Consider the following 23,824-nt stretch of genomic DNA (forward strand, 5'->3'; position numbering starts at 1 on the left):
GCAGTTGGAGGATTGTTTGTAATTTTTAATTCCTAGCATAGGGCCACTTACTGAGTAGACATACAACAAATATTGGGTGGATGGATGGATGGAATGTATGAGGTATACATTAATATATTTTAACAGATACATCATCTTTTGTATAAAGTTCATTTATTATGTATAAGTAAGAACTTAACCATAATTTCAAATGCATACATAGCACTACTCTGTACCAGGCTTTGTTCTAATACTTAACATGTGTTATTAATTCACTTAATTCTCACAGTACTATAAGTCACTATCATGATTAGTATCTCCACTTAACAGTTCAGAAAAGTGAGTCATATGAAGTTAAGCAACTCGTCCAAAGTTATGCAACCAATAAGTGGCTGGGATTTGAATCCATGTGGCCAGGATTTATATCTGTGTTACCACTTGGGTTGAGGGAGATGGAGTAATAAAAGTGATACTTGAGTGAAACATAAAGACTATTGGTAAAAAAAATCCTACCTTAATCCTTGGAGGAGGTGTTCACTTGAGTATAATCCTATTAGGCTAATCTGCAGCCCAGCCTGTTGTGCTACTATGAAGAGAAAGTAGAATGCCTGATTTATAGTATACTTAAATCCTTTAAAGGCTCAGGTTTACTTGCATTTTTGTGTGTGTCTTAGGTCTCTTAAAATGTCGTTGAAATAGAAATGGAAATAGGCTGCTCCTGCTGAATATGTATGGATTTATACCCACAGTATTTTAGTTAAATATATATATTCAATTTGTCAGTGGCTGGAAAATGTAAAACATTGAATATAATACACATGTGTTAACTGGTGTTAATTGTTAGCTTTACTTTACTCCAGTGAAAGCCTTTACTTACATTGCACTTCAGAGTGGCCCTACTGAAAGGAAAGAATAGGAAATAAAAATTACGTTATGGAAGTTATAGGGAAAAAAACCAATATTGTTTATTTTTTAAGTGTCTAGTTTAACTTGGTTTATTGTGGTTTTAGTCAAACAGGTTTTTAGTTTCTGTGCAGTCAGATCAGTTCATCTTTTTCTTTGACTTCTGGATTTTGTTCAAAACTAGAGTTCTTTGTTTTTGGATATCACAGGTCATTTAGTGAAACGCTTTAAAAAGTGATGAAAATAATGCTAACATAAAACACAATAACCACACAAAACCAAATTTATCAGCAAGTATAAATGTCTAAAATTACCCAAATTTGGAGCGCCTGGGTGGCTCAGTTTGTTAAGCATTTGACTTCAGCTCAGGTCATGATCTCAAGGTTTGTGAGTTTGAGCCCCATGTCAGGCTCTGTGCTTACAGCTAAGAGCCTGGAGCCTGCTTAGGATTCTGTGTCTCTCTCACTCTCTGCCCCACTTGTGCTCTGTCTCTGTCTTTCGAATAAACATTAGAAGTAATAATTTTAAAAAGATTACCCAAATTGGATTTTAAAAAAACCCAAAACATAAATATACGTTGTATTTAAATAATGCTACTCAGTAGTGTTGAAAATAAAAGAATAGAGAAAGGCATATTGGGCTAATGAAAAAGAAGTCATAATTTTAACATTGGTTTAATAGGTTCAACACACTACAATTAAGGAACAGAAAGTCATGTTGTAATGATCAAGAATGCAATCTTTAGTGAAGATTTGACAGTTCCGAATATGCGCTAAGTAGCATAGTATTCAAATTCATTGAGAAAAAAACTTTGAGAATATATGAATAGTAAAAATATGCATTAGTGTAAGGAGACTTTAACTCATGCTTCCCAACCAATGATAGCTCAAGTGGATTAAAGATAAATATATGGAAGATGTAAATGCTATAATTAATACACATGTGATTGATATATAAAGTTCTACAGGCTGGAAGTATTTTTCCAGTGCCCATGGAATGTTTATAAAAGTATTTATATATTAGGCCACAGTAGAAAATAAGTTCCAAACATAAGAAATAAGCAACTTCTCTGATTATATATTACAGGAGACAATAAACTTGTGAGATAGAAGGAACACCTTAACACCTAGAACCTTTTTCTTCAATGTTAAAAGATCCTTATTGTAAAAATTAGTGATAACGTTAGTCATGACTTCATTATAAAATTTTAAACTGTTTACACGTCACTTTGTATAAACACTCTTGATCTTAGAGTGTGAATGAGTTTAAGCCCCATGTTGGGAGTAGAGAGGTTACTTTAAAAAAAAAAAAAAAGAAAATAGAGAATATGTAGTTCTATAATAGAAATAATGTTAAATAAAGAGAGATTTTTATCTCTCTGCTCATGGGTGGGAATGGGGTATAATTTACCTTTTTGTGATGACCTTAACAAGTTTTAGTATCACTGTTGCACTAGCCTCATAAAATGAGATCAAAATGTTTCTACTTTTTCCATTGTCAGTAGAGTTTGAGTAAAAGTGGAATTATCTGTTCTTTGAATGTTTGGTAAATTTCACTCCCAAAACCCAAGGTACTTGATACGCTTAATATTTTCCTTATGGTGAGATTTTTAATTACTGATTCAAGTTTTTTAATAGTTTATATAGGATTATTGCTACTTTATTTTATTGTTTGGTTCATTTCTATTTCTTTGGAATTTTCTACTTGGTCTGAGTTTTCCAATTTATTGACATAAAACTATTCATAAGAATCCCCTGTTATCTTTTTAATTTTTGTGATAATGGTCCCACTTTTTGTTCCTATTACTGTTTATCTGTTCTCTTTTTTTCAGTCTGACTGGAGGTTTATTTAATTTTACTAGTTAATTCAAAGAGCTGGTTATTAGCTTTGTGATCAGTGTCTTTATCTTTGTGTTTAGTTTCATTAAATTATGCTCATTATCTTTATTACTTGTCTTTGTGCCATCTTTGGGTATTTTCTGTGTATTTTTCCCTAACTTGTAATTTCTCTTCTAATATAAGCATTTCAAATTATGCATTTTTAAAGTCCTTTATCTTATGTATAAGAAAAAAAATTGGCAATCAGTATTTTCAAAGTGGAGAAAAGGATCTCATCTGAATTCTGAATCACAGTGGGGCACCTGGGTGGCTCAGTCGGATAAGCCCCCAACTTCAACTCAGGTCATGATCTCTCGGTTTGTGGGTTCGAACCTCACATCGGGTTCTGTGCAGACAGCTCGGGCCTGGAACCTGTTTCAGATTCTGTGTCTCTCCCTCTTGCTCCTCCCCCACTCATGTTCTTTCTCTGTCTCAAAATAAATTATAAAAAGTTTTTTTTTTAAACAATATAAATCTCAAATCATTAAAAAAATGAATTCTGAATCACTGCTGTCAGTTGTGACTAACTTTGTAGCACTCTGCATATTAGGCAGTAGGATTTTGATATGCACATGGGAAAAATCATACTTACCAGTGGGGTTTTAATGTCATCTGGTTTCATATAGGATTCACCTTTATTTGATCTTATTAAACAAGCAAAAGACCGAGAAGGACCAGCTGATCACCTTGAACCTGCTTGTACTCTCAGCCTTCCTCTCCAGAGTAATCACACTGCAGCAGATATGTAAGTAGAATGTCTGCTATGCTATTCACTCAGCCTGCAAATAGGTTTTGAGCATGGTATAATGCAAGATACTATATAGAAACTGTAGGGAATAGAATTTTGCATAAGACAGTTTTCTTGCTTTGAAGGAGCAAGGATGTAAGACACATAACCCAAATAAAGATCATATAAAGTGGTACCAAGTGCTACTGAAAACACCCATGTTTTATGCAATGAGGATAGTTTTCATGGCAGAGATGGCAATTTAGTTAGGCCTAAAAGATGGAAAGGAGGATTTCTCTATGGAAACTGGGGAGGAGGGAGGAGACAGAACGTGTTCCAAGAGTCAGAAATGGCATAAATCCCAGAGTGTAATGCCAGGAAAGCAGGAAGCATTTTCAGGGAATACAGAACAGTGTATTTGGGGTAAAGCATAGGATAGACTTAGGGATTAGTGTGGAATATGAAACTAAATCAGTAGACAGGTGATGATGACGATGAGGACAATGATTGATGATGGAAGAAGAAAGCAAGTAGTCAGTACTTATTGAGGGTTCACTATGTGCTGGACGTTGCCTAAATACTTGAGATTCTTTTTTTTTTTCTTATTTAATCTTCATAACGTCCCTGTAAGATGGTATATAGTGCTGTCAGCCTCAGTTCCCTGTAATATAGGAATTAGAGGAATAAGGTAACTTGCCAAAAGTCAACAGAAGTCAAACCCAAGCAATCTGACCCTGAAGCCCATACTCCTAAATATTCTAGCTATTTTGTCTTTCATAGAAGTGTGCCTAATGTTTCTATTTAGTTCTGTCTAGGAATTGACATTATAGTGCTCTGTGATTAGTTCAGGGACTATTTTCCAGAGATATCCTTTCCATGCTAACTTGTACCCAAAGTATTTCTAGCATATGATGCTTCTGCCTTCACAAATAAATTTGTTGGCTAATTTGTTGGAATTAGTATAAATAAGTCAAGCATTTTATGTTTATTTAATTCAGTAAACAGTTGTCTAAGTGCCAGGAAGTTTTCGGGACACTGAGAATAAAAGGTGGGTAAGGTGGACTAGCTTCTTCCCCTCATAGTGCTTTTATTATGGAGGAAGTAAACTAATATATGATGTGCTTTTAGAGTATACTAAGTTCAGGGTTCCTGGCTGGCTCAGTCAGTAGAGCATGCGACCCTTGATCTCAGGGTCATGAGGTCAAGCCCCATATTGAGAGTAGAAATTACTTAAAAAGAAAAAAAAGAGTATATTAAGTTCTGTAATGGAAATCAAGTGATGTGAAAGAGAGAAATTGAGAGTGTAGAAATGTTTAGGGAAGCTTTTTCTGATAAAGTGGTATTTGATTTGAGACCTCAAGGACAAATGGATGCTGGCCAGGCATAAATCTGCATGATATGCATTCCAGGTGGAGCAAACAGCAAGTGTGGTGGCCCTAGGGCAGGTCAAATTTAGCTGGTCTGAGGAACAGAAGGAAATCCCAGTGTGCCTGGGGTAAAGTGAGCAAGAGGAGGTTGGAGGTACTACAAGATGAGGTTGGAGAGGCAAACTGGGGCTGGACCATTTAGGTTCCCATGGGCCATAGGAAGGGGTTTAGATTTTAGAAGGGCAGTGGGAAAGCATTAAGGTTTTAAGTAGGGGTGCAGCTTGCTATTAATTTGTATTTTTAAAGAGCCATTTTCTAGCTGCTGTTTGAAGTGCAGGTAGGTTTGGAGGAGGGCAAGGAAGAAGTAGGAAGACCAGTTTGGAGATGATTTAAGTAGTCTAAGTGAGAGATATAGGTGGCTTGCTCTAAGATGTATTAGTCGAGATAGAAAGAAATGGAAAGATCTAGGATGTATTTTAGAGGAAGATTTAGTAAGATTTGGTTTTGCATTGGGCTTGAGGAATTGGGAAAAGGAAGAAATTAAATGTAATTCCTATGTTTTAGACTTAAGAAACTGGATGTAATGTGGAGCCATTTATTGAAATGGGAAAACAGAGGGAAGAAATCAAGAGCTTGCCTTTGGCCTTCTTAAGTTTGAGATTCAAGTAGTGATGTCCTATAGGTAATTGATTATTTGCACCTAGAACTCAAGGGAGATTAACTTCTATCCAAGTTAAGTTTGTCCTCAATATTATGAGTTAGTGAATTGAAGGGAAATCCAAGATTGGAAGTAGACTAGACCCTGTTACTTAAAAGATAATGATGGTGATTCCCTTTTCCTGGTTTATTAGTTAACATACTACATGTAGTAGAAACATCCATAGTGGGTTCAAATCCTCCTTCCTGCTCAGAATTATTTCTCAGCTACTAAGACAAAATTATAAAGTAGATCTGGATTATCTTATAAAAGTTAACAGAAAAGTGGTAGAATGTCAGAAGTGGAGATATTTACTGATATCTGCCTTGATTTATGCGTGTTTAGTATACAGGTGTAAATCTTCCTTGATGATATCATCTGAAGTATTAGATAGAATTCTGTACTCTGGGGGCGCCTGGGTGGCTTAGTCGGTTAAGCGTCCGACTTTCGCTTGGGTCATGATCTCGCGGTTCGTGGGTTCGAGCCCCGCATCGGGCTCTGTGCTGACTGCCAGCTCAGAGCCTGGAGCCTGTTTCAGTCTGTGACTCCCTCTCTCTCTGACCCTCCCCTGCTCATGCTGTCTCTCTCTCTCTCCTAAAAATAAATAAAACATTAAAAAAAAAAAAAAGAATTCTGTACTCTGTAATTTAGGTGGTATATTTGTGTGTATAACTTAAGTTTTATTGTATGCATGAACCATAGTTATCAATGAAACATTTTTTTAAGTTTATTTATTTTGAGTGAGAGAGAGAGTGTGCGCACACACAAGCCGGGGAGGGGCTGAACGAGAGGAAGAAAGAGAATCCCAAACAGGCTTTGTGCTGTTGGTGCAGAGCCCATGTGGAGTTCGAACCCCATGATCTGTGAGAGCATGGCCTGAGCTAAAACCAAGAGTTAGATGCTCTAACTGACTGAACCACTCAGGTGCCCTGTCATTGCAACATTTTTAAGAGGAGAATCAGAAACATGACAAAACTAATTTGGTATCAATAACTTTTACGGTAGAGTTATTTTTTATCTCAATCTCACTGTAATTATTAAAATTGAACATATATACATATACAGTGGTCTTCTTTTTTCCCCCAATAAAGTAGTAACTCCTAGAAAAAGCCATTTCTTAAAATAGTTGGAAATTATAATGAAATGCTTAGTTTTCTTATAGGCGATATCTTTTCTAGCTTGTACTTAAATAAGTTGCCAAATGAAGGAATTTGATGTAGAATAACAAGTAGATATGTTTGGATGCATGTGTACAGCTGTGTTTGTGTGTGAGAAAGAGAGAGAGAGATACTCTTAGCGAACTTCAAATGAAGTCTTTTCCTTTGAATATGTCTAGGTATCTTTCTCCTGTAAGATCCCCAAAGAAAAAAGGATCAACTACACGTGTAAATTCTACTGCAAACCCAGAGGCACAAGCAACCTCAGCCTTCCAGACTCAGAAGCCATTGAAGTCTACCTCCCTTTCACTATTTTACAAAAAAGGTTAGTAGATGATTACTTTCAAAACATGGACTCTGAAACCTGGCTGTGACTGGGTTCAAATCATGACCCTTCTGCTTACTAGGTTTGACTTTGCCACCTAATATCTCAGTGATAATATACTGTTTTGTAATAATAATTACCTTAGAGGGTTTTTGAGTTAATTAATTAATACATAAAATGCTTAGCAGTGCCAAGCTCATAGTAAGCACTCAGAAAGAGTTGGATGTTGTTATTGTTGCTGCTGCTTTTGTTATGCTTTCAAATTTGTTTTTGGAAATATTTGCCCCTGACAGTACTTCTGCTGTTCAGGTGCGTATGTAGAGTTAAGACTGAAGTGTGCTGTGGTCTAGTTCCTGAAAGTCTATATTTCCTGATAAGTAGGTTATAGAGCATTCTCTTTGTGTTTATGAGGTGGGGCAGGTGTGTCTGTGCATGTGTATATACAGCTGATCCTTGAACAATGTGGGGGTGAGGGGCGCTGATCTCCCATGAAGTCAGAAATCTGCATGCAGCTTTTGACTCCCCAGAAACTTTACTCATAGCCTACTGTTGACTAGAAGTCTTAGCGGCAGTGCAAACAATGAACACTTATTTTATATGTTATGTGCATTATATACTGTGCTCTTACAATAAAGTAAGCTAGAGAAAAAATGTTATTAAGAAAATCAGGGGTACCTGCGTGACCTAGTCAGTTAAGCATCCAGCTCTTGATTTTGGCTCAGGTCATGATCTCACAGTAAGTTCAAGCCCCATGTCAGTCTCTGTGCTGACCCTGCCAAGCCTTCTTGGGATTCTCTCTCTCTCTCTTTCTCTGTGTCTCCTCTGCTCATGCTTAGTCTCTCTCAAAATAAATAAACTTTAAAAAAAAAGGAAAATCATAAGGAAAATACATTTATAGTACTGTCCTGTATTTACAAAAATAATCTGTGTATATAAATGGACCCTCACCGTTCAAACCCATGTTGTTTAAGGGTCAGCTGTACATGCAAGTGCACACGCACTTGAAGCTCTCTGAAAAAACATGAAAGGCCAGATTCTTCTGCAGTAAATCTATTTTCTGATTTTATTCAACTCAGAAATATACTCAGTTTTATAGGCATATTGTAAGATAACCCTTTTAAGTTAGATCAGTGTTAGAGAGTGTGGTCCCCAAGAGCAGAATCCACCTCTCCTGAAAAGTTTTAGAAAGGAAATTTTTTGTTTAGGTCCCATTTAGAACTATACTCAATCAGAAACTCTAGGATGAAGTGCAAAAAGAAAAGAAAAGAAAGAAAAAAAGACAAAGAAAATCCTTACTTTAATAAGCCTTCCAAGGCAAGCCTAACGTATGCTAAAGTGTGAACCACTAGAGTAGTTACCTAAAAATTTCTGACTACTTTATGAAAGTCTTTGAACGGTGTAATCAAAACAGGCGTCATTATATGTAAAGTAGATGGGAAAAAAGCCCTCAATTTTGTGTATTCTGTTTCTCCAAATCTATATCCCAGTAGTATTTTTTATAGACTCTCTAAATAAATCTTACGTTAGTATCCAAGTGCTATGTACCTTCTATGTCCCAAGTGCTATGTACCTATGTACCTTTTATGTACATAGCTCAGTAGTAAGACTAGGAATTATTTACTCATAAAGAAAATAGTGACAAAAGTAAGGATACTCTTAAAATGCTGTTTACTGTTAGTGGGAATGCAGACTGGTACAGCCACTCTGGAAAACAGTGTGGAGGTTTCTTAAAAAGTTAAAAATAGAATTATCATATGATCCAGCAATTGCATTACTAGGTATTTACCCAAAAGATACAGAAAGACTAATTGGAAGGGATAACATGCACCCTGATGTTTATAGCAGTATTATCAACAGTAACCAATTATGGAAAGAGCCCACTGTCCATGGATAAAGAAGAGGTGGTGTGTGTGTGTATGTATGTGTATGTATGTACACACATATATATACATACACTCATATATATACATACACACAACGCAGTATTAGCCACCAAAAAGAATGAAATCTTGGGGCACCTGGGTGGCTCAGTTGGTTAAGTGTTTGACTCTTGATTTCGGCTCAGGTCATGANATCTTGCCATTTGGAACAATGTGCATGGAGCTAGAGAGTATTATGCTAAATGAAATAAGTCAGTCAGGGAAAGACAAATCCATATGATTTCACTCATTTGTAGAATTTAAGAAACAAAACAAATTCACATAAGGGAAAAAAAGAGGCAAACCAGGAAACAGACTCTTAACTATAGACAACAAACTGATAGTTACCAGAGGGGAGATGGGAGGGGTAGTGGGTTAAAGAGGTGACGGGTATTAAGGAGGGTACTTGTGATGTGCACTGAGTGTTGTATGTGATGAATCACTGAATTCTACACTTGAAACTAATATTATATGTTAACTAACTGGAATTTAAATAAAAACTTGAAAAAAATGCTGTTTAACAATGTTATGGTTATAGCGATTTAATATTTTGGAAAATCTACTTCTAATTCAAAATGAATAGTAAACATGATTAATTCCCCTTATTGCTCCAGTGTACCGACTAGCATATCTTCGACTAAATACCCTGTGTGCACGCCTTCTGTCTGACCACCCCGAACTGGAACACATTATCTGGACCCTTTTTCAGCACACACTGCAAAATGAGTATGAACTCATGAGAGATAGGCATTTGGATCAGGTAAGAAAATAATGTAGTTCACTTCTCTTCTACTTATTTGTTAACTGTATACTGATTTCTTAAAGATTAGGTTCAAATGAGAAGCCAAATCAATTTAGTAAACTTAATATATATGCACTTGTTGGCTACCTTTTATAATTTTGCTCTAATTCTTAGAGCTGTAGAGCTTGAGAGTATTTTAGTAACTTGTTTAATGACCTGAAAGATCTTGTTTACAAAAATCACTGAAGAAACCGTTGGTGAGCTTTTTCTGTCTTACGGTATTCTAGATTTCTTGTTAGTATGGAAAAAGCATGAGACTTATGAACAAGTTGATCTAAAACAGTGCCTATTGAATGAATGAACGAATGAACGAGCGAACTAACAAACTAATGAGTAAAAGGCTTACTTTACAAAGAATCATCTCTCACATCTTCCTTTTTCTTCTCTGTACCACATAGAGTGTTATTTTGGTGACGGCTTATTGAGATGTAATTCACATACCATACAAATTGAGCCTTTAAAGTGTACACCCCATTGGTTTTTTAGTGTATTCACAAAGTTGTGCAAGCATCATCACAAACACTTTTAAGGCAGTTTTTATCATGCTAAAAAGAAACACCATACCCTTCAGCACTCACCTCCTGCTTCACCACTCTCTCTATCCCCAGGCAACACTAATCTTTCTATCTCTGTAGATTTGCCTGTTCTGGACATTTTTAATAATTGTAATCATATAATATGTTGTCTTTTGTGTCTGGCTTCTTTTACTTAGTATAATGTTTTCATTGTTCATCTATGTTATAGCTTGTATAAGTGTTTCATTCCTTTTTATTGCTGAATAATACTCCATTGTATGGATATACCACATCATATTCATCATTTAGTGTACATTTATTTTCTACTTTTTTGCTATTAATAATGTTGCTGTGAACATTTATGTACAAGTTTTGTGTGGATAGATGTTTCCAGTTTTCTTGGGTATATACCTAGAAGTGAAATTGTCAGGTCATATACTAACTCTGTGTTGAGCTTTGAGGACTGGCTAGACTGTTTTCCAACTTATCTACAATACTTTACATGCCTACCAGCAGTGTACGAGGTTCCAGTTTCTCCACATCCTCACCAACTTCGTATTTGCTTTTTTTTATTATACTCAATCTGTTGGGTATAGAGTGATATCTCTTTATGGTTTTGATTTGCATTTCCCTGATTGCTAATGATATTGATTGAACATTGAACACACTTTTCACGTGCCTATTGGCCATTTTTATATTTTCTTTAGAGAAATATCTATCCAGATCATTTGAATAATTTTTATTGAGTTGTCTATTTATTATGGAGTTACAAGGGTTCTTTATGTTGTCTACATAAAAGTCCCTTATTTCATATGGTTTGCAAGTGTTTTTTCCAGTTCTGAGTTGTCTTTTCACATTGTTGATGGTGTCCTTTGAGGCACAAAAGTTTTAAATTTTTATCATGTTCAGTTTAGTTTTTTCTTTTGATGCTGGTGCTTTTGGTGTCATATCTAAAAATCTGTCACCAAATCAGAGACCACAAAGGTGTATCCTTGCTTTTTTCCAAGAGTTTTATGCTTTTAGCTCTTACATTTACATTTTTATTTGAGTTAATTTTTCTGTATGGTGTGAGGTAGGAGTCTAATAACTTCATTCTTTTGTAGGTGAATACTACTTGTTCCAGCACCATTTCTTAAAAAGGATTTTCTTTCCCTGTTGACAGTTGTCAAAAATCAACTAACTGTATATATGTAAAAGTTTATTTCTGGTCTCTTCTACTCCATTGATCTATAGGGAAGCATGATCGCCCCAGTTTTACTCTTCTTATTCAAGATTTGTTGTATTATTCTAAAGCTGGCATTTCCATATGAATTTTAAGATCAGCTTGTCAATTTCTACAAAGACAGGCAACTGGAATTTTGATAGCGATTGTACTGAATCATAGATCAGTTTGAGGAGCTCTGTCATCTTAAGAGTGTTAAGTATTCCAGTCGATTAACATGTGATGTCTTTCTGTTTATTTAGATGTTCTTTAATTTTTTTTAGTAATGTTTTTAAGTTTTCAGAATACAGGCTTTCACTTGTTATATTAAACTTACGCCTAAGTAGTTTATTCCTCTTAACTCTATTGTAAATTGTTTCTTTAATTTCTTGTTTGGATTATGCATTACAAGCGTATGGAAATACAGTTATTTTCACATATTAATCATATTGTCTTTCAGTTTTGCTGAAGTAAATTATGAGTTGTAATAGTTTTTAGTGGATTCCTTACTATTTTCAGTATATAAGATCATAAATCTTCAAATAGAGGTAGTTTTACTTCTTCCTTTGCAGTCTAGATGACTGTTACTTCCTTTGCTCATCAAATTGCTTTAGCATAGAACCTCCAATACACTGTTGAGTGAAAGTAGTGAGAGGGGACATCCTTGTCTTATTCCTGACCTCAGGGGAAAGCATTCAGTCTTTCACCATTAAATGTATTGTTAGCTATTGGAGTTTTCTTATATGTCCTTTATCAGGTAGAGGAAGTCCCAATCTTTTCCTAGTTTATTGAGTCTTTTTATCATGAAACAGTATTAAATGCTTTTTTCAAATACTTTTTTCTGTATCTATTGAGATGATCATTGTTTTTTCCCCCTTTTATTCTATTGATTTGTGGTATATTACATTAATGAATTTTTCAGTATGTTAAGCCAGTCTTGGATTTCTGGAATGAATCCCACTTGGTCACATAATACATTTGATATGCTGCTGATTCAGCTTGTTTTTATTAAGGATCTTTACATCTATAATCATAAGAGATAATGGTAATTTTCCTCTGATGTCTGATTTTGAGTACTACTGACCTCACAGAATTAATTGGAAAGTGTTCCCTCCTCTTCTAGTTTCAGAAGAGTGTGTGAGGAATTGGTATTGATTCTTTTTTAAATGTTTGGTAGAATTCACCAGTGAAGCCATCTGGGCCTGGGCTTTTGTTTGTGGATAGTTTTTTTTATTATTATTATTAATGAAAGCTCATGTTTTCTATATCTTTTTTAGTCAGTTTAGGTAGTTTGTGTCTTAAATTTTTCTAGTCCATCTTAGGTATCTGTCTTATTGGTATGCAGTTGTTCATAATGTTACCTTAAAATCCTTTCATTTCTGCAAGGTCAGTAAGTAATGTTCCCAATAAGAATATTTTCAGCAAAAAGTGCATTAGTGTATAAGGGTATAACCTACAAATATATATATTTTACAAGAGAATATATATTTGAATATATAAAGTCTAGTACGTTGGATTTTTTAAAGTAGGCACTCATTGCCCTATGATTGTACTGCTTTTCTACAGTATAGAAAGACAGTAGTGATAAGGGTTTCTAAAGAGATTAAATGTCTTGAATCAAGAAGGTTTTCGCTGAGAGATACCTTAGGAAAAGAATTGCAATAGGAAAATATGCTAATTAGCAAAGAAGATATTGGATGGCATTTGAATGGGAAAAATAGGATTGGGGCTGGTAGGTTGCTGAACAAGGGATGGCAAATAGATACTCTTGGCAGTTGTAGATATGAGCAAGAATGTTCCAGAGATATGAATACTTAAATTTGGCAATAAAATTCATACAAATGAAGAAAGTTTGATTTTTTTAAATAGAGAATCATTTCTAGTGTAATTTTTACATTAAAAATAATTTTTTATTGAAACGTAGTATATGCATCTGAAAACATCCATGTATCATAAGAATACATCTTAATGCAGATTCATCAGCTGAACTCAACCTGTATAACCTGCCTTCAAATCAAGAACATTATCTACAGTACAAAGACTCTCTCCTGCCCCTTTCTAGTCCCCTTACCACCATTAGCAAATGTATTCAGTATTGTTTTATCTGATGGTTTGAGCCTTTTAAACAACTGGCTTTTTTTCTTTCTTTTTAAGTGCTAGTTACACAGTTAACTCATTCCAGTTTCAACTTTTCTGGGAAAAATTTAAGAAACGGAGGTCAAAATTAGGGTTATTTATAAACCAGATGATCAGTTCTAATAATTGAGACTTGGCTATTTGCATTTTGTTCTTTAAACACAATTTGGGTTAAACACTTCACATCAGCTTTCAAACTGAGCTCAGGATTTGGGAAAAGATAATCCTGGAGGAACTTAAGTTTCCATTTTTTTGAAGCTAAAAGAAAGATAATAGAGTACTTTTTAGAACATAAGTATGTAACAAAATTCTGATATTTTTATACCCCATTGATTTACTAGATTATGATGTGTTCCATGTATGGCATATGCAAAGTGAAAAATATAGACCTTAAATTCAAAATCATTGTAACAGCATACAAGGACCTTCCTCATGCTGTTCAGGAGGTAAGTAACCTTCCATGGTAAGATTTTAGATATATCCATATCAATAATATTGATAATTTAAGTCATTAATTAGACTATGTTTTCTGACCTTATTATATAAATTCACCTATCAGTTTTTTACTTTTATTAGTTATTTGTAACTAAAATGGAATTGGACAGTTAGGACACTTCAGTATCCAAATTCATATTTTAAAGTTAATAAGGAATATTATATCCATCCAGTAAACAGGATATTTGTAATAAACTTTACATGTATATATACATAAAAAATAATCTGACATTTCAGGGCACCTAGATGGCTTAGTCAGTTGTCCACCTCTTGGTTTCAGCTCTGGTCATGTTCTCATAGTTCATGAGTTCAAGCCCTGAGTTGGGCTCCATGCTGACAGTGCAGAACCTGCTCATGATTCTCTATCCCCCTCTCTCGCAGCCCCTCACCAATTCATATTCTCTTTCCCACCTCTCTTTCTCTCTCTCTCCCTCTCCATCTCTCCCTCCCTCCCTCTGTCTCTCTCTCTCTCTCCCCTCTCTTTTCATCTCTCTCTCCCCCCAAAGTAAATAAACTTTTAAAAAAATCTGTCACATTTTAGATATATCCATATATTTGCATTTTGTTCTTTAAACACAATTTGGGTTAAACACTTTTACATCAGCTATAACCCAAACCTAAGAAGGCTTTTTCAGATTTTTTAAACTATATAATATGTGATTCTTACTGTTCAAACATATTATGAGTTAATAAAAAAGAAGATCTAAAGAGATAAATTTCAGGGCACCTGGGTGGCTCAGTTAAGCGTCCGACTTTGGCTCAGGTCATGATCTCATGGTTTGTGGGTTCAAGCCCCAGCATCGGGTTCTGTGCTGGCAACTCAGAGCCTGGAGACTGAGATTCTGTATCTCCTTCTCTCTCTGCCCCTCCCCCACTCATGTTCTGTCTCTGTCTCAAAAATGAATAAACTATAAAAAAAAATTTTTTAAATATAAATTTCCAACTTCATTTAACAGGTATTTTTATTCTTCTTCCTTAGACATTCAAACGTGTTTTGATCAGAGAAGAGGAATATGATTCCATTATTGTATTCTATAACTCGGTCTTCATGCAGAGACTTAAAACAAATATTTTGCAGTATGCTTCTACCAGGGTATGTCGGAAATATCCTTTGATTGGCAAAATGTACTTATAAAGCGATGGATCTCACTAAAGCATTAAAAACATAATCTTTTTGTTTTTGCCTTAGCCCCCTACCTTGTCGCCAATACCTCACATTCCCCGAAGCCCTTACAAGTTTTCTAGTTCACCTTTACGAATTCCTGGGGGAAACATCTATATTTCACCCCTGAAGAATCCATATAAAATTTCAGAAGGTGTGCCAACGCCAACAAAAATGACTCCAAGATCAAGGTTTGTGTTTTCTCTTTAGGGAAGGGGCAAAGAATAAGAGGGGATTATTTTGACCCAAGCACAAAAATATAAAGCTTTCTTCATTTAAAGTGAATAATAATTTATATTAAGTGACGTGGTAAGAATTTGGCAGGAAAGGAAAACAATGTTTACTTAAATGGCTTTGCAGATTTAGTCATCAACCCTTCCTGGATGCTAGGATCTGTTTTTTGGTAACAGAGAACAACTTTTAGCATAAGTTTAAAATCACTTTCATAGTTTTCCAAGTAGCGAATCTGCTAAACAAAGTAGATTACTTTCAGTTAAGAATTTTTATTCTGTAGTTTTATTGAATGTCCTGTAAACTCAGTGAACTTGTTCATCTTGCTTTGTTATAAAAATGTAGATGACTGATTAAATGCAGATGACTGTAAATTAGGTCTTTAGAAGTCCATTCTTAATTCTGCCTGCAGCTTCCTTACATTACTTGGGACAGGTGTCAGGGCTACTTTGGTAGGGTGATGTCTGTCAGGGAGATGATGAGTATGAAGCTGTTTTAAATTCCTAGATGAAAGGTTCTGTGCAACTACAAATCATTATATCATCTTCCACATCCAACCACAAGTGCTTTCTGGCTTTGAAGTGCTTCCATTGACTTATTATATGTTATCATGGGCAGTTTGAAACTGACTTAATTTGTACAGAGTGGTAGGCAGATTAGAAAGTATAGTTAATGTAGTCTCATCTCTTAAAATTGTCAGCTCATATAGTTGTACTTAATGGGCAAGAGAAACAAACAGGGAGAGGGAGATATATTAACCCTTTAGAAACATTTGTTGGGGTGTTTAATTGTATAAGTAATGCACACTCATGGTAAAAATTTCAAAGTCTACAGGAAGAGATAAAGTAGAAAATAATTGGCAAGTGATATAAATGCTCTCATGCACCTCTGTACCATCTTTTATTTGGTGGTGGTATAGTGTCTGTGTACTGATACCTACAGATTACATTGTAAGTTGCTAAGATGCTGCACCATGCTAATTTAATTTACACAGTCCCACACTGCCACATGAAAATTATACTTAGGTAATGAGAATTGATCCATACTATACTTATGATGATGGATATTTGCTGAATTTAGTGAAATCACTTCTGGGTTGAGGTTCTTTAGCAAAAAATTCACATTCTTAAAATCTTAGATAAATTATTGATCAGGCATTAATAAAACATCTTAATACTCTATCCAGTGTATATAGATATTCTGCTTAATCAAATATATGTAGAATCATGGCCACTTATCAAAGAATTGGAGGACAATAAAACCTAATAGTCCCATGTGCATATGATTATATCCTTGTTATGTCAGGCTAATGCTGTTCTTCAGCTTTATTATTAAAAACAAATTATATGGTTCACTCATGGCAACCACAAAACCCCAAACCTATGATATATACACAAAAAATAAAGAGAAAGAAAGCCAAATATACCACTATAGAAACTCGTTAGTCACAAAGAAAGCAAGAGAAGAAAGGAACAGAGAAGAAGTACAAAAATGACCAGAAAACAAGGAACAAAATAACAATAAATACGTACCTATCAGTAATAACTTTAAATGTAAATGGCCTAAATGCTCCAATCAAAAGAGAGAGAGGGTGGTGTAATGGATAAAAATATAAGACTCTTCTATATGCTGCCTATAAGAGACTCACCTTCAACATACAGACACATACAGATTGAAAGTAAAGGGATGAAAAAACATTTACCATGCAAATGGAAGCAAACATTCTTTTAATCAGTAATGTTAATACGAGACAAAATAGATTTTCAAATAAAGACTGTAACTGGAGACAAAGAAGGGCACTACATAATGATAAAGAGAGCTGTCCAATAAGAGGGTGTAACGGTTGTAAATATCTGTGCACCCAGCACATGTATTAGAGCACCTAAATACATAAAGCACATACTAACAGACATAGAGAAATTAATGGTAATATAGTAGTAGTAAGGAATTTTAACAGTCCTCTTAATATCAGTGGATAATTCAGGCAGAAAATCAATAAGGAAACAGTCTTTGAATGACACTTTGGAACAGATGGACGTAACATTCAATCCAGAAACAACAAAATATATATTATTCTCAAGTGCATATGGAACATTCTCCAGAATAGATCACATGTAAAACACAAAACAAGCTTCCATAAATTTAAGAAGATTGAAATCATACCATGCATCTTTTCTGATCCCAGTAGTATGAAACTAGAAGTAAATCACAAGAAAAAAAACTGGAAAAAAGACAAACACGTGGAGACTAAACAACATGATCCTAAATAACCAGTGGGCCAACAAAGCAATCAAAGAAACAAATTCATGGAGAGAAATGAAAGTGAAACCAATAATCCAAAAATCTTTGAGATGTAGTGAAAGAGTTCTACAAGGAAAATATATAGCAATACAGGCTCACTTCAAGAAGCCAGAAAAGCTCAAATAAACAATAAACCTTACACCTGAATGAACTAGAAAAAGGTGAACAAAGCCCAAGGTGAGGAGAAGAAAGGAAATCATAAAGATCAGAGCAGAAATAAATGATGTAGGGACTAAAAAATAAAAAAACATTGGAAAAAAGTTAATAAAACCAAGAGCTGGTTCTTTGAAAAGACAAACAAAATTGATACTCCCTTAGCTCAACTCATCAAGAAAAAGAGAATGACCCAAGTAAATACAGTCAGAAAGAAAAAGGCCGTAACAACTGACACCACAGAATTATGAAGGATTATAAGAGACTGCTACAAAAAATTGTATACCAACAAATTGGATGGCCTCGCAGAAATAGATAAATTCCTGGAAACATATCATTTTCCAAAACTGAATCAGGAAGAAATAGAAAATCTGAACAGACTGATTACTAGTAATGAAGTTGGATCAGTAATCCAAAAACTACCAGAAAATAAATATCCAGGCCACATGCATTCAAAGATGAATTCTACCAGATCCTTAAAGAAGAATTAATTCTCCTAAAATGATTCCAGAAAATTGAAATGGCAGGAAAGCTGCCAATGGGGAAAAGAACATCTCTTTAATATATAGTGCTGGGACAATGAAAGTGGACCACCTTTTAATACCTTACACAAAAGTAAATTCAAATTGGATTAAAGGCCAAAATGTGAGACCTGAAACCATAAAACTCACAGAAGAGATCATAGACAGTAATTTCTCTGACATCAGCTATAGCAACATTTTTTTCTCAATATGTCTTCGAAGGCAAGGGAAACAAAACAAAAGCAAAAATAAACAAGTGGAACTATATCAAAATAAAAAGCTTCTGAACAGCAAAAAAAAAAAACAAAAACAAAAACCCACCATCAATAAAATGAAATGGCAAGCTAGTGAATGGGAGAAATATTTGAAACCACATATCTGAAAAAAAAGTTAATACTCAAAATTTATAAAGAGCTCATACAACTCAACAGCAAATAAAAAATCAGATTATAAAGTGAGTGGAGAATCTTAATAGACATTTTTCCAAAGAAGACATACAGATGTCCAACAGATACATGAAAAGATGCTCAAAATCATTAATTAGGGGAATGCAAATCAACCACAGTGAGATATCACACCTATAGAATGACTAGAATCAAAAAGACAAGAAATAACAAGTGTTGGTGAGGATGTGGAGGAAAAGGAAACTTTGTATGCTGTTGCTGGAGATGTAAAATTGGTATAGCCAACAGTGGAAAACAGTATGGAGGCTTTCCAAAAACTTAAAAATAGAAATACTGTATGATCCAATCATTCCACTGTGGTATACTTATCCAAAGAAAATAAAAACACTAATTCAAGAAAATATATGCTCCCCTTTGTTTACTGCAGCATTATTTACAACCCAAGTGTCTATTCATATGTGAATGGATAAAGAAGATGTATATATGTACAAGAGAATATTATGCAGCCATTAAAAATTTTAAGATCGTGCCATTTGAGACAACACGGATAGACCTTGAAGACATTCTGCTAAGTGAAATAAGTCAGAAAAAACCAAATACCACATGATTTCACTCATAAGTGAAATAAAAATAAATAAAAATAAGCAAAAATCAGAATCAGACCTATAAATACAGAGGACAAAGTGGTGACTGCCAGAGGAGAGGGAGTGTGGGATGGGCAAAATGGGCGACGGGGAGTGGGAGATACAGGCTTCCTATTACGGAATGAGTAAGTCGTGGGAATAAAGAGTTCCGCATGAGTAGTGATGATAGTCTGTGATACTGTAATAGTGATATATAGTGACAAATGTTAGCTAAGCTTGTGGTGAGTATAGCCATAATGTATAAACTTGTTGAATCACTGTGTTATACATCTGAAACTAATGTACCATAGTGTGTCAACTATACTCAAATAAAAACAAAAGAACATAAATTATATGCTTCAAACAAGGACAAATAGAGATTTCTGATTCTAATATGACAGACTTTACTATGTATCAGTAGAGATCTTAATTCAAATACTGATTATTTAATACTATAAATTTTTGCCAAATGTTAGGCAAATTTTTAATGAGAAAATGTGAAAGAAATTTTGTTACCCATGGATTTATGAGAATTAAATATGGATAAACTTAATTTTTTCCTTTACCTTCTTTTCATGTAGCAGAGTTATATTCTTTTAGTCATGTAGTTCTTTAAAAATCTAAGAGACCAGTCCATTGTATGATTAGACTAGCACTGTAGAATAAGCCACTTATGACTATAATTTTATTGTGGTTCTAGGGTAGAGCAAACCTTTGATTTCCTATTTCTAATAGCTTAGAATGATGTATGTTCATCTGTGCACAGTTATGTATGATTTTCATTACTAATTTGTATTTTATCTTGACAGAATCTTAGTATCGATTGGTGAATCATTTGGGGTGAGTATTTCTTTGAAATACAGGGGCATGCATTGTAACTATAAAAGAAATTGTAGATTTCTGTAATTTGAATTAACAAATGCTGTTATTCAAACACCTCATCAATGCATGTTGCATAGAGTTTAGAAAGAAAGAAAGATAGGGACATAGATAGATAGCAGATTTATTTTTCAAATCACATTTAATTTCAAATTATACTCCTAATTGTTAAATTTCAAAGTGGTTTTTTAAATGTCCTTTGAAATTACATAATACATTACATAGATTTTTTTTAAGCCATCAGTTCCTTGTCACTTGAGCCTCTACATGGATTCACTCATTACTCACAACATGGCATCCTGCTTCCCTAGGAACAAGAAGAGAGGGAAAGAGGGAAGTATACAGCACAATGGAAGTCACAGTCTTTTTGTGACTAATATTGGAAGTAATATTCCATCACTTTTGTCATATTTTTGTCAGAAACAAGGTAATACTAGGTCCAGTCCACACACTCAGAGAAGGGAGGGTTACACAAGGGTATAAAACCTAGGAGGTGGGGATTCATGAGAGCCATTCTAGAGTGTGCCTACCCCACTGCTCCAAATGAAATAACTAGAGAAGGATAATGGTGTTTATACTAGAAGACTGAGCGTTAAAATATATGTTACGGGTAGTAAATGCTGTGGCATTTAGCTCAAGATAGGCTACAGCTGTCAGGCTTCCCAAAGGAGATGTGCAGCCACATAGGTAGAGTTGGATCTGGATCTATGTAGAGCGGTGGTCCTCAAACTTTTCTGCTTGCTCTAACCTCTAAAAGAACTGAGAAAATGTTACATGTACTAAACTTGTTTTTGCATTTAATTTTTAGAAAATTACCTTATTTAATTTTTGGAAAGTAAAACTTAATTAGTAGAGTAATCCTCGCTGTCAAATCAATCATCAAGTCAGACTTAATATTTTTATCAACAGTCTGACTTCACTTTTTAGTTCAGATGCATATGTTCATACACATCCCTGAGGTAATCCCCTCTCCAGTTCTAAAGCAGGCATGTAAGAAATAGAATTTTTCCCTGTGTTTGTCCTTTGGATAAAATAAGGAATTGTGTCCCCTTTGGTACTTATTACCAAAGCTTTCTTTACTTTGCTTTACAGGATTCTCCCTCAAGAGATAAATATTTCAGATCATCTCCAGTAATAATGGATGGACTCAAAGTCTTTTGATATTTGAATTTTTATTTAAAAACTTAATTCACATTTCAATAAATATCAATAAATACTGTATCGATAATGGTTTAAAATACATAAACTATATGACTTGTCAACATAATACCCACAAATTGAGTCCAGAATTATTATTGAATAGACATTTCACTTCTTAGTAGATTCTTGTGATATTCTCTCTGGTCATGTTATACCCTCAGAAAAAACCCATAAGGTTCCAGAAAGCCATTCCAACTTTACACGCTTTTGAGAAGTAGCCCTGGTTTTGTGTGTGTGTGTTCCGGAAATGAGGAACCAAGATTTTCAGAGTAAGTCAGACTTGCTGGAGGAAGGCGGGAAGCCTCATGGGGAGAGAGAGGAGGATATTTAATTGGGGCAGTTAGATGTAGTTATGCTGATTCTAAGATTTTTCATATCTCATTCGGTGCAATAAAGCAGAGAATGAAAATACAGATATTACCTCTGCCTGACTTTTGACACCCCTCAAGCTACAATTAAAGGTTGCTAACTGCAAAATCTTGGCATTTAATGATTTAAAATAGAGAATTTTGTAATTTGTAGACTTCTGAGAAGTTCCAGAAAATAAATCAGATGGTGTGTAACAGCGACCGTGTGCTCAAAAGAAGTGCTGAAGGAGGCAACCCTCCTAAACCCCTGAAAAAACTCCGCTTTGATATTGAAGGATCAGATGAAGCAGATGGAAGGTAGGAACTGGCTTCAGATGTTTTTCAGTAGCTGAGCTGGTGTGTGGAGAACCCAGAGTGCAGCTATGCTCCGAACTTCCGCCAGGCCCTATTATGCCAGTTTTATTTGGAAGTTGTGAACATTGCTTAGAATAGGTAGGAATGTATCCCGAAGTTAAAAGCACCATATAAATCATATACTGTCTAATGAAATTCATTGAAAACATCAGATACTAGCAATCTGATGTTTTTTAATCTTTTTTATAAAGCCATTGATAAAATTTCACTATGATTAACATTAGACTTTTAAGTGCTTATTCTTGAGAAATATTAACTACTGTGTTTTGTAAAAATCACTGACAAAAGGTCCTAAATTTGTGATGATTTATATTTTAGATGTTTTGTTTATAAAGCTTTGAAATTAAAAGCCATTCAGAGTACAAAATAAGTCCTTGAAATCACCATAGGTATTGAAAATTTGAGTTTTCCATTTATCCATACACATATGAAATGTTTTGCCATTTTTAAATCTGCAGTAAACCTCTCCCAGGGGAATCCAAATTTCAGCAGAAACTGGCAGAAATGAGTAAGTACTTATTTCACCTTATGTAAATGAAACCATTGTTTATTATGCAGAAGTCCTTTTCATGTTTTAAAGGAATAAATGCGTATAATTCCCTAAATTAGCACACTTGCTTATGCACTTAAAATGTAATTCAATCAAGTATGTACTTTTTACTCACAGACATTTGTGGATTAAATGCATGCTGCAAAGTGAAGGTCATCTTTACTCTTACTAAAATCTTTCGTGCAGAAATACTAAGTGAAACCACATCTACAACATGAATGGCTGTGGTTAGAAATATTTCAGGAGAGCAAAACCATAGTGAGGAACTCTTAAAGAGTGTTGGATATAAGGAAAGGGTTTTTTAAATAAAATTAGCATATATAAATGTCATCACCCTTATTTGAAGAATAATTTTTTATTCTATTATGGAACTTCTCTAATTTGCAAGTTTTAGAAATGTAATGTCAAACAAAAGTTTTCCCTTACTAGAAATTAGAATTTTGATAAAGAGCACCAGATTATTTTCCAGATTACAGAGTGACATGAATTGGGAATGTTAAGGCAAATGGGATTCTATCCTAAGCTACCCTAAGACTATAAAAGATTAACCCAAGTATAATAAACGGAAACTGCTTTAAGAAAAAGACAAACACATACTGACTACTACTGGGTTGTCCTACAGAGATAGCTGTGGTAGTAAGTGGGACGTTTCCTGATAATCTGCCAGATCCGTTGACAGGAAAGATAGCTCGTACTGGGAAAGAAGACACTTATTTCAGAGATAAGTATTAAAACTATTGGGGCATCTGGGTGACTCAGTCAGCTAAGCATCCAACTCTTGATTTCTGCTTAGGTCATGATCTTGCAGTTGAGTTTAAGCCCCACGTCAGGCTCTGCCCTGACAGCGTGGAGCCAGCCTGGGAGACTCTGTCTCCTCTCTCTGCCCCCTCTCTCTGCCCTTCCCCTGTTCATATGCACACATTCTCTGTCTCTGTGTGTCTGTCTCTCTCCCACCCTCTCCCTCACTCTCTCAAAAAT

General features: G+C 34.7%; 1 protein-coding gene across 2 annotated transcripts in view; it reads left to right on the forward strand.

The window, feature by feature from the left end:
- Positions 1-23,824, forward strand: part of RB1 (RB transcriptional corepressor 1) — a 168,456-nt gene that overhangs the window by 138,632 nt on the left and 6,000 nt on the right. For both annotated transcript variants that reach the window (XR_013338725.1, XM_077778782.1), the window contains exons 17-25: positions 3,386-3,504; positions 6,887-7,032; positions 9,566-9,711; positions 13,947-14,051; positions 15,080-15,193; positions 15,290-15,453; positions 20,305-20,335; positions 22,097-22,239; positions 22,755-22,804. Coding sequence is in view for 1 of the 2 variants with exons in the window: in XM_077778782.1 (XP_077634908.1) it covers positions 3,386-3,504; positions 6,887-7,032; positions 9,566-9,711; positions 13,947-14,051; positions 15,080-15,193; positions 15,290-15,453; positions 20,305-20,335; positions 22,097-22,239; positions 22,755-22,804 (1,018 nt within the window). In the remaining variant the exon portion in view is untranslated. The remainder of the gene's footprint in view (positions 1-3,385; positions 3,505-6,886; positions 7,033-9,565; positions 9,712-13,946; positions 14,052-15,079; positions 15,194-15,289; positions 15,454-20,304; positions 20,336-22,096; positions 22,240-22,754; positions 22,805-23,824) is intronic.

Source organism: Crocuta crocuta, unplaced genomic scaffold (assembly GCF_008692635.1).
Source record: "Crocuta crocuta isolate KB4526 unplaced genomic scaffold, BGI_CrCroc_1.0 scaffold586, whole genome shotgun sequence".
In the NCBI taxonomy this organism is placed as follows: domain Eukaryota; kingdom Metazoa; phylum Chordata; class Mammalia; order Carnivora; family Hyaenidae; genus Crocuta; species Crocuta crocuta.